Genomic DNA, 13,634 nt, shown 5'->3' with positions numbered 1-13,634 from the left:
AGTGTCTTGCTAGGACATAGAAACTGTCCCTTACCGGTTCTCTGGTCTGATGAGTGCACAGGCTCGAGGTGCCTATGTTGTGATCTCTCTGTGTGTCTGGATCTGTAGTGAGGGGGTTTCCTCAGGAGTTAACTAGAGTGGTTTCTGGCGTAATCATGGCCACTCAGGTTTTTAATGATATTTTCATTGATAGAACTCGACACAGATATCATTTTATTCCCGTGTGGCGAGGGGTCCACTAGTGTTTCTGCCGAGACAATAGAACACTCCGAAGGACACACATAGCGAGACAGACACTTATTGTCAACGATACATAGTAATCTCTTCTTATTCAGTAATATTTCTCTTGTGATGGCATTTGTCTGCTATATGTCTCTGTGTTACATGTCCTTTGTCAGATATCGTGATGGTTGGTAATGGGCGATAAAAGCTAGGGTTATTGAGCCTGATGCACACGCTCAGATCACTATCTGTATCAGCGACTAGTACTCTAATATCCGGTGGTATTATCTTTTTATTTTGTTATCGGGTGGAGTCGTTCAAGCACAGACGTTTACAGCTAGTCTTGTGGAAGCTGTCAGCCAACTACACAACAGCCATCTACTGCAGCACATAGCACACACCCACACACACACACTACATCACACCTATCACTTACACATCATCTCACGAGCTACAATGACAGCTATCTTACACATCACTATTCTCTTCATACATCCACAGCTGACAACAACACACAGGCTACGCCATCCACACGGACATCGTTAGAGCTGGAACATGCCGTAATGTTGGCGTTGATCGGTTAAGTTATTATTTTATGTGTTCGTTGTGGGTCTAACCTCTCTTGTTCTAGTTCTCTTACCAATTTTGTTATAGTGGTGAGTCAAGCTTGGAGGTGACAATACAAATATAAAATAAAATGTATTCGTGCACATGCACTGAATACAACAGGTATAGCATTAACCTTTGATGCTTGCTAACCAGAGCCCTTCCCAACGATGCGGATTAAACAATTAATATTAGTTTTTAAATAGTAACACAAGAAGAATAAATACATATACAGTGGCAAGAAAAAAGTATGTGAACCCTTTGGAAATGCCTGATTTCTGCATAAAGTTTGATCTTATAAATGTGGATCTGTTCTTCATCTAGGCCACAACAATAGACAAACACAGTCTGCTAAACCAATAACACACAAAACAATTAACATTTCATGTCTTTTAGTTATCATCCACTGTGTAAACATTCACAGCGCAGGTGGGAGAAAGTATGTGAACCCTTGGGATTTAGAATAACTGGTTTGACCCTCCTTTGGCAGCAATAACCTCAACCAAACGTTTTCTGTTAGTTTCGGATCAGACCTGCACAACGGTCAGGAGGAATTTTGGACCTTCCTGCTTTACAAAACTGTTTCAGTTCAGCAATATTCTCAGGATGTCTGGTGTGAACCGCCTCTGAGAGTCATGGCACAGCATTCTCATATGGGTTGGGTCAGGACTGAATGGCCACTACAGAAGGCGTATTTTCTTCTGTTCAAGCCATTCTGTTGTTGATTTACTTCTGTGTTTTGGTTCGATTTTCCTGTTCAATACCTAACTTCGTTGAGCTTCAATTGTGTGAACAGATAGCCTTACATTCATTCTCCTGGCACAAAATGTCTTTGAGAAAACTTGGAATCATTTTTCCGGCCCGAGTGATAGCAAGCTGTCTCGCACCTGAGGCCAGCAAGCAAGCCCCAAACGCATGATGCTCCTCCACCATACTTTACAGTTGAGATGAGGTTTTGTGATTTGGTGTGCTGGTGCCTTTTTTTCTCCACACATATGTTGTGTTGTGTGTTCCTTCCAAACAACTCAACTGGAGTTCATCGTCCACAGAATATTTGGCCAGTAGCGCTGTGGAACATTCCAGGGCACTTTTGCAAACTTCAGGACGGTGCAGCAATGGGTTTCATGGCGTGGTGGTCCGCCCATGAAACACCATTCTTGTTTAGTGTTTACGTATCGTAGACTCGTCAACAGAGATTGTTATTATTCCAGAGATTCTGTAAGTCTTTAGAGCTGATCTCGCTAGGATTCTTCTTAACCTCATTGAGATTCTGCGCTGTGCTCTTGCAGGATGTCTGTCTAGGCGGCCACTTCTAGAGAGAGTAACAACAGTGCTGAACTTTCTCCATTTATAGACAATTTGTCTTACCATGGACGTATGAACATCAAGGTTTTTAGAGATACTTTTGTAAACCCTTTCCAGGATTATGCAAGTCAACAATTTAAAATCTTAGGTCTTCTGAGATCTCTTTTGTTCTCTTTTTGTGTTCGGGCATGGTTTCACATCATGCACTTTGTGTGAATAATAATCTCAATGTTTGTTGTGTGTTTTACAGGCAACAGCTCGTACTAAACATCTCCAATCTCGTATCATGATTGGACTCTCAGGTTAGTTGACTCCTGACTCCACTTAGCTTTTGGAAAAGTCATTAGCCTAGGGGTTCACATACTTTTTCCAACCTACACTGTGAATGTTTAAATGATGTTTCAATATAGACAAGAAAATCACAATAATATGCATGTTATTAGTTAAGCACACTATATTGTCTATTGTTGTGACTTAGATGAAGATCAGATCAAATTTGATGACCAATTTATTTAGAAATCCAGGTATTTCCAAAGGGCTCACATACTTTTTCTTGCCACTGTATATACAGGGAGTAACAGTACAAGCGATGTGCAGGGGTACGAGGTATTTGAGGTAGATATGTACTGTAAGGCAGGGTGAAGTGAATAGTAATAGATAATAATACGAGTAAAATGTGTGTGTGTGTGTGTGTGTGTGTGTGTGTGTTATGTGTCTGTCTCTCTCTGTGTTTGTGTTGTGTGTGGGTGGTGTGTGTTGTGTGTGTGTGTGTGTGTGTGGTGTGTGTGTGGTGTGTGTGTGTGTGTGGTGTGGTGTTGTGTGTGTGTGTGCTTGTGGTGTGTGAGAGAGAGTGTCAGTGTAGTGTGTGTGAGTGTGTATGTAGTGTGTATATACTGTATAGTATTGTGAGTGTGCAAAGCCGGTGTAAGATAGGGTCAGTGCAGATAGTCTGGGTAACCATTCAGTAACTATTAAGCAATCTTATGACTTGGGGGGATAGAAGCTGTTTTGGCGCATGTTGGTCAGAGAGCCGATGCTCCGGTACCGTTTGCCGGAGGGTAGCAGAGTAAACAGTCTATGGCTTGGATGCTGGAGTCTTTGGCAATTTTTTTAGGCCTTCCTTTGACACCACCTGATATAGAGGTCAAGGATGGCAGGGAGCTCGGCCCCAGTGATGTACTGAGCTGTCTACACCACCCTCTGTAGCGTTTTGCGGTCAAGGGTGGTGCATTTGCTATACCAAGTGGTGATGCAGCCAGTCAAGATGCTCTCGATGGTGCAGCTGTAGAACGTTTTGAGGATCCGAGGGCCCATGCAAAATCTGTTCAACCTCCTGAGGGGGAAGAAGCGCTTTCATGCACTCTTCACGACTATGCAGGTGTGAGTTGACAATGTAAAGTCCTTAGTGAAATGGATACCAAGGAACGTGAAGCTCTCGACCYGCTCCACTACAGCCTTGTCGATATGGATGGGGGGCGTGCGCTCCCCTCTTTCTACTGTAGTCCACAATCAGGTCTTTGGTCTTACTGACATTGAGGAAAAGGTTGTTGTCATGGCACAACACTGCCAAGTTTATGACCTCCACCCAGTAGGCTGTCTCATTGCCGCAGATGAACAGCCCTGCCACCGMCGTGTCGTCGGCAGACTTGYTGATGGTGTTGGAGTCGTGCGTGGCCACGCGCTCGTGAGTGAACAGGGAGTACAGGAGGGGACTAAGCACACAACATGAGGGACGGCGTGGCGGAGGGGTTGTTGCCTACCCTCACCACCTGGGGCCGTCCCGTCYGGAAGTCCAGGATCCAGTTACAGAGGYAGGTGTTCAGTCCCAGGGTCCCCAGCTTGGTGAGGAGCTTGGAGGGGGGACTATGGTGTTGAACGCTGAGCTGTAGTCTATGGACAGAAATCTCACATAGTTATTTRKCTTCTTGTCRAGGTGGGAGAGGGCAGTGTGTGAAGTGCAATTGATATTGTGTCCTCTGTGGATCTGTTGGTCAGTATACGAATTGGAGTGGGTCCAGGATGTCTGGGATGGTGGTGTTGGTGTGTGTCATGACCAGCCTTTCAAAGCACTTCATTTCAGATGTGAGTGCTACATGGCTGTAGTAATGTAGGCAGGTTACCTTGGAGCTCTTCGGAACAGGGACAATGGTGGTCAGTTTGAAACATGTTGGGATTACATACTGGGACYAGGAGAGATTGAAAATGTCAGTGAAGACACTTGCCAGCTGATCTGGGCATGCATTGAGAACGTGCCCTGGTATTCCGTCTGGCCCGGCGGCCTTGCGAGTGTTAAAATGTTTAAAACTTTGACTCACATCGGCCACGGAGAAAAGCTTCAGTATAATTCAATAGAGTCCAAATGTGAAGCCTAGCATTTATAGGTAGCATTTCTCAGAGTGTATATATACACTAAGATCTGTGGTCCTATGGAGCTGCTCTGCTGTTTTTTCCCTTGGGAAACCAGGTGTGTGCACTCTGTGCAATCAGMGAGTGATGTGTGTATGGTCTCACCAGGGCATGAGTCTGCCTATCCTGGTCCACCTGCTCTTGGTGATGAAGAAGCCGACAACAGGGTCGGTCATGGCTCCCCACGCCTTCCCTATGAACAGAACCATGGAGGCCTGGAAAGGGTTGATCTGAGGAGGAGTTAACAGAGGAATTAGAAGACACAGAGAGAAGGAAAAGGAGGGAAAGAAGGAAAAAGAGTGAGAGAGAGTGAGAGAGAGAGATAGAGAAAAAAAATAGGAAGAGATAAAGAGAGGGACACACACAGATGTGTTACCTGGGCGACATCCAGCAGGTAGATTTGGAGGAAGAACGCCGTAGCGCTGCCGGCCACCTGATTGGGCGCTCCTCCGATGGCGAAACACAGTTTACTGCAGAAAGACAGCCTCTGGTCCAGCACAGTCTACGGACGGGCCGAAAAATATCTGAGAGTTACAAGTCAGTTAGGCCTATCACTCACACATTTCATGAAGTGCATTATCCGAGAAAAAGTCAAATAAATGATATGCAAAGCCTATGAGATACAGTTGACTACTCTGCCTTTCTTTACCGTGTAAAGACAATAATTATGTTTGTTAGCCATGGCTATGTAGCCTAAATATTAGCCTCAGATAAGATACAAGCAGGAAACAAATCTGAAGGTGGAAGCTATCTTTGTGGATAAGGAATACAGATTTTGTAGCAGAATGAGTCTGTGACAGCAGGACGRTGGATTTATGACGTCCCCAAAAAATTCTGAACCACAGAACTGGAGATAGAATTCCCATCTTTAGAATTCTAATTTCAGAAATATATTGTCCACTGTGATGTCAGAGACATCCCTGAGCMKRATTCAGATGACAGTCGATACAGACGTATGACCTTATGTCATAGACCATGACTAACTTCCTTGTCCAAATAGTATATGAAATATATGTCCAAATATGACTTGCGACATTGTTGAGACAAGCACTATCCATGAGATAGAAGGGTAATACTTTATTTGGATAGTCCCAAGTAGATGMTCWGTAGATGTTTAATAACGGTCAACAACATTTCAACTAACTATCGACTAACCCTAACACTTATGATCAGGGGATGATCAGAGATGCTTCCATCCTTACACATGAAATAGCAGAAAAACCACCAGGCTCCTGGAATGCCCAATATTTACGACTGTTATGAACATCTCAGAGACAGACACGGAAACACACACGGCACGGACCAAAATACAGCAGCTTCTGATTAAATGTCTTACCTTCTGTCTCTCTCTCTCTCTATATGTATATACAGTATATATATATATATATCTTTCTCTCGCTCTCTCTCAATTCAATTTCAATCTAAGGGCTTTATTGGCATGGGAAACATATGGTAACATTGCCAAAGCAAGTGAAATAGAAAATGAACCAAAGTAAAATAAACAATAAAAACTTAACTGTAAACATTACACTCACAACAAGTTCCAAAAGTCATGTTATGTCTATATACAGTCTCTCTCTCTCTCTCTCTCTCTCTCTCTCTCTCTCTGCTCTCTCTCTCTCTCTCTCTCTCTCTCTCTCTCTCTCTCTCTTCTCTCTCTCTCTCTCTCTCTCTCTCTCTCTCTCTCTCTCTCTCTCTCTCTCTCTCTCTCTCTCTCTCTCTCCTCTTCTCTCTCTCTCTCTCTCTCTCTCTCTCTCCTCTCTCTCTCTCTCTCTCTCTCTCTCTCTGCTCTCTCTCTCTCTCTTTCTCTCTCTCTCTCTACACCTCTACCTCTCTACACACCTCTACCTCTACCTCTAACCTCTACCGCTACCTCTACCTCTACCTCTACCTCTACCTCTACCTCTACCTCTCTCAATTCATTCAATTCAATGGGCCTTTATTGGCATGGGAAACATGTGTTAACATTGCCAAAGCAAGTGAGGTAGATATTATACAAAAGTGAAATAAACAATACAAATTAACAGTAAACATTACACATACAGAAGTTTCAAAACAATAAAGACATTACAAATGTTATATTATATATATACAGTGTTTCTCTCTCTCTCTCTCTCTCTCTACCTCTCTCTCTCTCTCCTTCTCTCCTTTCTTTTTTCTCTTCCCCCATCTCTCTCCACACTCTCTCTCTCTAAACGTTGTTGTTTCCATACATTACAGTTATGGGCGGGTTACCTCGCCGCCCACAGCTATAGGCCTTTCAGGCTTTATGAAAGAAAGATATCACCAAAACAACTACAGACCAACCACAGAGTCCAAAGGCCTTCAACACACTGTCATTATCTGGCTGACTTTAATTTATCTTCCTCTTTCTTCTCCTCAAGAAAACATTGATGGTTTCTAGAATGATACTTCTAGAAGGGGGCTGTGTAATTATTCTCTCAGTCTCTACTTAGTCTCTACTCCCTCCACTCGTCCTCACTGCAGTTAGCGCTAAATGGYAAGACAAGACAAGTCTTTGGTTCCTATGGAAAATACTGGTTAACTGATGCAGGGTCTTAATATCCCAATGGTCTGTGCCAGATCAGTGATGTCTTGGTTCAACATCAAGTGTATCGATGACGTTAACCCTCATCTGCAATACAGCTATGTAGTTGGACTCGCCGTCACTGTTTGTATCCGCATAACATACTCCACACTGAGGGGGTAAAACCAGAAAAGAGAGCTACACTRTTGGAAAAAAGGGTTCCAAAAGGGTTCTGCGGCTATCCCTATAGGATGACCCTTTTTGGTTCCAAGTAGAACCATTTTTTGTTCCAGGTAAAACTGTTTAGGGTTCCATGTAGAACCCTCTGTGGAAAGGGTTCTACATGGAACCTAAAAGGGTTCTACTTGGAAKCAAATGGGGTTATTCAAACGGTTCTCCAATGGGGACAGCCAAAGAASCCTTTTTGGTTGTAGCTAGCACCTTTTTTTCTAAGAGTGTACCGTAAAGAGGTCATATCGTTTTAGGCTCTCTCTTTGTACAAGAAAGTTAAATAGTCCACAGGTCATCAAACAAGGATTTATCTGTCTTAACTTCATACCAGATAGTCAGGGCCTGATAGCATTCATTAGTGGCACTTGCCTAGCTCTACCTATACACACATAGACACAGAGAGAGAGAGTCTGACTACAGTCTTATTTACTGAGCTCTTATCACTGAAGACGTAAACAGGATATCCCTCCGCTGTCTGAACACACGTTATCTAGCTTCCTATAACCGCACACACACGCACGCACGCACACACACACACACGCACGCGCGTGCACGCACGCACGTACACACACACGCGCAAACACACGCACGCACGCACGCACACACACACACACACACACACACACAAAAGCACCTCAGAGAGAACAGACCATCAGCAAACTGTGGCCCTGGGAAAATGGGGCAAATTCCCAAAGTAAATGACTTTGTTAATGATGATGAAGTGGGGAAAAAGCGACTCTGGCTACGTGCCTTTATGTTTTTAAAGAGGATCTTAGTTATTAGCTGACTGTGACGCACACAGAGGATGAGTAGGGAATAGTGAATATGTTTGATTGCTTTTCCCACTTCTGTCAGCATTCACAGATTGAGTGTGTGTACTGTATGCGTGTGATAGATAAAGCTGGTTGTATAAAGAAATAAAGCTGGTTTAGAGCTTTACATAAAGGTTTACAGGCAGTAGAATTTCCTCATACAATTTGACATCAGACTTAAAAGGCAGATTTTATGGTTTGTGTGTTGTGTGTATGTGTGTGTGTGTGGGTGTGTGTGGTGTGTGTGTGTGTTGTGGTGTGTGTGTGTGTGTGTGTGTGTGTGGTGTGTGTGTGTGTGTGTGTGTGTGTGTGTGTTGTGTGTTGAGGGGGCCTGGCTGAAGCTGAGGACTCACTGTGGACAGTGACTCGTTAGGGCAGGGATCATCAACTAGAAATAATTGCAAATAATTTGTTTAACTGCAAATTGACCGCAAGAAGCCCAAACAGATATAATATTTGACTAAAACAATCATTTCAAACCTTGCTTACATTTGTATATACGATTACATATCTCTCTATTATGTGTGGGAATACCTGGGAACAGATTTCCAAAATTAGAATCACTTGGTGCTCATTTCCTGGTGTTTGTACAGTCTTTTATGTCCAACAATTTTAAAAAACACCCGCGGGGGCCGCCATTTGGGGAACCCTGCATTAGGGGCTTTAGTCTCCTATGTTTCAGCCTCTGCTTCAGCTGCTTTACCATGTATAATTCACCCAGGTCACACACATATCAGTCGTAAGGGCCATGCTGTACACACACAGCTCCTCCACACTCACATGAACACACACACACACACACACACACACACACACACACACACACACAGCTCAAGGTCACGCTGCATCCATTCTTTCAGAAAAACGATGTGAATATTACATCACTTTCCTTCAATGGCTACACACTGAATTAGGACAGCATTAAACCCATTGCGGAGCAATAAGAACAGCCAGACAATATTGAATTCCCGGCAGTGAATGAGCCAGTGTGAATCTAAACATAGAAGACGATGTAGAGTACTTATTTTTGTCCGCATCAATGCACTGGAGGTATAATGAAACACAATAAGCTACATCTGCATTATAATGAACTAGTGGTATAGTAAAATAAAGGTTTGGCTCCCCGTCTGTCATTGCCTTGCGCCCCTGGGCATGTGTGCTGGAATACCATCAATAAGTAAGCATTCCATTTACTCACACGAGTACACGGCTTCACATATTTTCACTGGCACACACACACACTGCATTCTTTCACAGGAATGTCTCTTTCTGACATTCAGGCCGTCTTACTGGTACCCAAAAGCACTCAGGGTGAGCTTACACCAATATCATCCATCCAACAGAGAGAGAAACGTCCTCTATGTCTGGTCCTAAGCTGTAAGTAGTATTATCACAATCCAACTGATGTTCAATGTAATTAACTAACTCCCTGCTCTCAATCTCTCAAATATCCAGGCATGGTATAACAGCATGACAGAAACTGAAAAACCAAAGGAACATAAATGTCCCTGAGATATCGGTCCAGGGGTAAACTAACCAACTGATTCACAAAATAAAAGCAGTGTTTCCTTACCTGGTGGGGGGGCTTGTTGAAAGCTGGCTCTGGGGGCTTGAAGAGTTTGCCTGCTGGGGTATCGGGTACCCTCTCTCCCTTCGCCATGGCTGGCTCCTGAGCGTGCCTGAGCGTTTGTATGTGAATGTGAGTGAATGTGTGTCTCTCTGAGTCGGAAAGTGTGTGCGTCTGAGTGTGAGTGTACGTATGTGTGTGTGTGGCTCTACGTGACGGCCGGGGATGAGCTGGTGTTCCTGTGTGTGTCAGGAGGACGTGAGGCTGCTCAACTCTGCCGCCACTCACATGCTGCCCTGTGTTCAGTGCTCAGGGGCTGGAACTGAGCCAGAGAGGGAAGGGCAGTTAGGCAGACAGTTCCACACATACTGTAAACACACACATAACCATCCCCTTCACACTCAGATCTCCCCTATTTATCACCCTGATCTCTATTTCACATGCATTTACGTCAACCAGCAATGCCACATCACATTAATACATCTAATTAAGAGATGCGATGTCTCCATGTATCATTATTAAAAGAGGATAAAGAAAGCGTGACACCCTAGATTGGGAGGCAAAACACATGGAAATATGATTGCAAATATTCCGTATTTTTGTTTACGAGTGAGGCTKTCTCAGAATCAGAATCACCTTTATTCGCCAAATACATTTGCATGTACCAGGAATTTGACGTGGTGAAATGGTGCTGCCACAAACGGAATCTACAGAATCTAACCAACACATATAACAAACAGTAATTTCTTACTATATCATAGCAGTTTTGCCATAAGTGAACACATCCCMTACAACCTCAAAGCTCTGTCATTATCTCAGTCACATCCCATGTAAACAACAAGCAAGAACGCAATAATAGAAAGAGAAGGCCGTATTGGCTTTACCTGAGTGATGCTGAGACAAGAGAASAGTAGAGGCACTCAGTGGACGGCAGGCTCAGAGAGATACAGGGAGAGAGTCACACGCAGGCAGATTCCAGCAGTAGAGCAGAAGGAGACTGCGGTGTTTGACAGACAGTGCTGTTCCACTTCATTCACCGGGACATGCGCCTCCAGTGGTCAACAGATAATAACATTGACATTATAGTCATTACAGGGTTATAATAACATACAGTACCACCTACTCATTCAAGGGTTTTTCTTTATTTTCAATATTTTCTACATCGTAGAATAATAATGAAGACATCAAAACTATCAAATAACACATATGGTATCATGTAGTAACCAATAAAGTGTTAAACAAATCAAAATATACTTTCTATTTTAGATTCTTCAAAGAAGACACCCTTTGCCTTGATGGCAGCTTTCCACACTCTTGGCATTCTCTCAACCAGCTTCATGAGGTAGTCACCTGGAATGCTTTTCCAACAGTCTTGAAGGAGTTCCCACATATGCTGAGCACTTGTTGGCTGCTTTTCCTACAGTCTGCGGTCCAACTCATCCCAAACCATCTCAATTGGGTTGAGGTCGGGTYATTGTGGAGGCCAGGTCATCTGATACAGCACTCCATCACTCTCTTTCTTGGTCAAATAGCCCTTACACAGACTGGCCGTGTCGTTGTCCTGTTGAAAAAAAAATTATAGTCCCACTAAGCGCAAGCCAGATAGAATGGCGTATCGCTGTAGAATGCTGTGGCAGCCATGCTGGTTAAGTGTGCCTTGAATTCTAAAATAATCACTGACAGTGTCACCAGCAAAGGACTCCCACACCATCACACCTCCTCCTCCCTGCTTCACGGTGGGAACCACACATGCGGAGATCATACGTTCATCTAGTCTGCGTCTCACAAAGACACGGCAGGTTGGAACCAAAAATCTCAAATTTGGACTCATCAGACTAATGGACAGATTTCCACCTGTCTAATGTCTATTGCACGTGTTTCTTGGCCCAAGCAAGTCTATTCTTCTTTTTGGTGTCCTTTAGTAGTGGTTTCTTTGCAGCAATTCGACCATGAAGGCCTGATTCACGCAGCCTCCTCTGAACAGTTGATGTTGAGATGTGTCTGTTACTTGAACTCTGTGAAGCGTTTATTTGGGCTGCAATGTGAGGTGTAGTTAATTGCAGATTTCTGAGGATGGTAACTCTAATGAACTTATCCTCTGCAGCAGAGGTAACTCTGGGTCTTCCTTTAATGTGGTATTCCACATGAGAGCCAGTTTCATCACAGCGATTGATGGTTTTCGCGACTGCACTTGAAGAAACTTTCAAAGTTCTTGAAATGTTCCGCATTGACTAACCTTCATGTCTTAAAGTAGTGATGGACATCGTTTTCTCTTTGCTAATTTGAGCTGTTCTTGACATAATATGGACTTGGTCTTTTACCAATAGGGCTATTTCGTATACACCCCTTACCTTGTCACAACAAAGACTGATTGGATCAATGCATTAAGAAGGAAAAAATTCCACAAATTAACTTTTAACAAGGCACACCTGTTAATTGAAATGCATTCCAGGTGGATACTTCATGAAGCTGGTGAGAAAAAGGCCAAGAGTGTGAAAAGCTGTCATCAAGCCAAAGGGCTATAGTTGAAGAATCTCAAATATAAAAATATTTAGATTTTTGTTTCACTTTTTTTGGTTACTACTATTATCCATATGTGTTATTTTATAGTTTTTTCAGAATGCAGAAAAATTGTAAATAAAGAAAAACCCTGGAATGAGCAAGTGTGTCCAAACTTTGACTCGTACTTTGGCATATTTCTAATTATCAGCCACCGTGAAAAACTATGCACTTAAGATGATCAATAAACATTATTTGACCTTACATTTTGAGGCAGTGGAACTTCAGCCTACAGGCGACAGTATGTTTAAAACAAGTTTTAATTTCAGTCTACAGATTTGAGCAAAAATGTGTCTGCATTAGTCTGCAGAGGTCACAATTATGAGATCTGAGAAAAAACGATGGTATCGTCAGACTTCTCGTTRTCTCTCTCTCTCTCAGCCTACGTGGCTGCGATGTAGGTTTAAATTGCACGCACAAACACACCAGAGACCGTGACACACAGACACACACTTTATACAGGTTATAGGCCTAAATCTGGGCACGTTTAATTATAAACTATTATGATTGTCACCAAATAGGCAATTGACAGGTGCATAGTTAGAACAATCCCATACCAACCAGTTTTAAAATGTTGTGTTCTAATATATCCAATGCTTTTTATATTGTTAAAGGGTTAATCTCACTCACGAGTGTTTGTTCAACGATTCATTCAGCGCACAACCTGTCCCACAGAAGACCGGTCGTTTCTCTTCTCCTCTCTCCTCTTCGCTGCATCCCTTCTTTCACAACAAGGCGTCAAACCGCTAACCGCCGAGCAGTCAACTAACCTGCATTCTCTCAGATACGTTGCCAGCAACCGGGGCACAGATAACTGAAAAGGAGAACCCAGCCAAACCCTTAAGATTTCCTCACACATTCCAAACATTCAGTCCGCTCTTGCCTGCAGAATTACTGCCTCTAAAATATATCAGCATCGGGAAATCAAGCATATGAACGCATTACTCCGTATATGTTTCAGATAATGCTAAATAACGCGTGAAGAGGAATGTGCAACTAACATTTCTGTAGCGGATCAYGTAAAAAGACAGTTTGGAAAATATAAAATGGGACTTAAAGTCAGGTAATTGCAGGCACGCGTAGTGCTATTAAATATGTCGCGGATGGGAAATGTGTCCCCTTTTACAACAGGACCCCGCTGGCTGTCTGCCTGGCAGACCCATGGTAGCCTAAAGAAAATACCTGTCTAGTTCTATMGGTTTTCCAGCTGTGCAGTAGGTTTCACATCGACTCTCCTCGTGTCCTGCTCTTTCTTATGTCTCGTGTTCCCTCCGTGTGGCTTTAAATATCGAAGACAATGGCATTGAAACCCTCTACAGCAATGCCCGCGTCCCGTGGAAATCCAATTAGCTGTAATGCATTTTTATTTTATTTTTTATTTCACCTTTATTTAACTAGG

At 43.2% G+C, this 13,634-nt stretch overlaps 1 protein-coding gene across 1 annotated transcript in view; it reads right to left on the bottom strand.

The window, feature by feature from the left end:
• LOC111954292 (sphingosine-1-phosphate transporter MFSD2B-like) overlaps positions 1-13,073 on the bottom strand; it is a 425,204-nt gene extending 412,131 nt beyond the window's left edge. The window contains exons 1-3 of the mRNA XM_070435883.1: positions 12,866-13,073; positions 10,561-10,725; positions 9,683-9,998 (exon numbers count right to left, since the gene is read on the bottom strand). Of these exons, the coding sequence (XP_070291984.1) occupies positions 9,683-9,769 (87 nt within the window). The 5' untranslated portion in view covers positions 9,770-9,998; positions 10,561-10,725; positions 12,866-13,073. The remainder of the gene's footprint in view (positions 1-9,682; positions 9,999-10,560; positions 10,726-12,865) is intronic.
• Positions 13,074-13,634: the final 561 nt, after the last annotated feature.

The sequence above is a fragment of the Salvelinus sp. IW2-2015 genome, linkage group LG28, assembly GCF_002910315.2.
Source record: "Salvelinus sp. IW2-2015 linkage group LG28, ASM291031v2, whole genome shotgun sequence".
Classification (NCBI taxonomy): domain Eukaryota; kingdom Metazoa; phylum Chordata; class Actinopteri; order Salmoniformes; family Salmonidae; genus Salvelinus; species Salvelinus sp. IW2-2015.
Note: the sequence above shows the minus strand (reverse complement) of the source record. Positions and strands in the feature narration are given on the sequence as shown.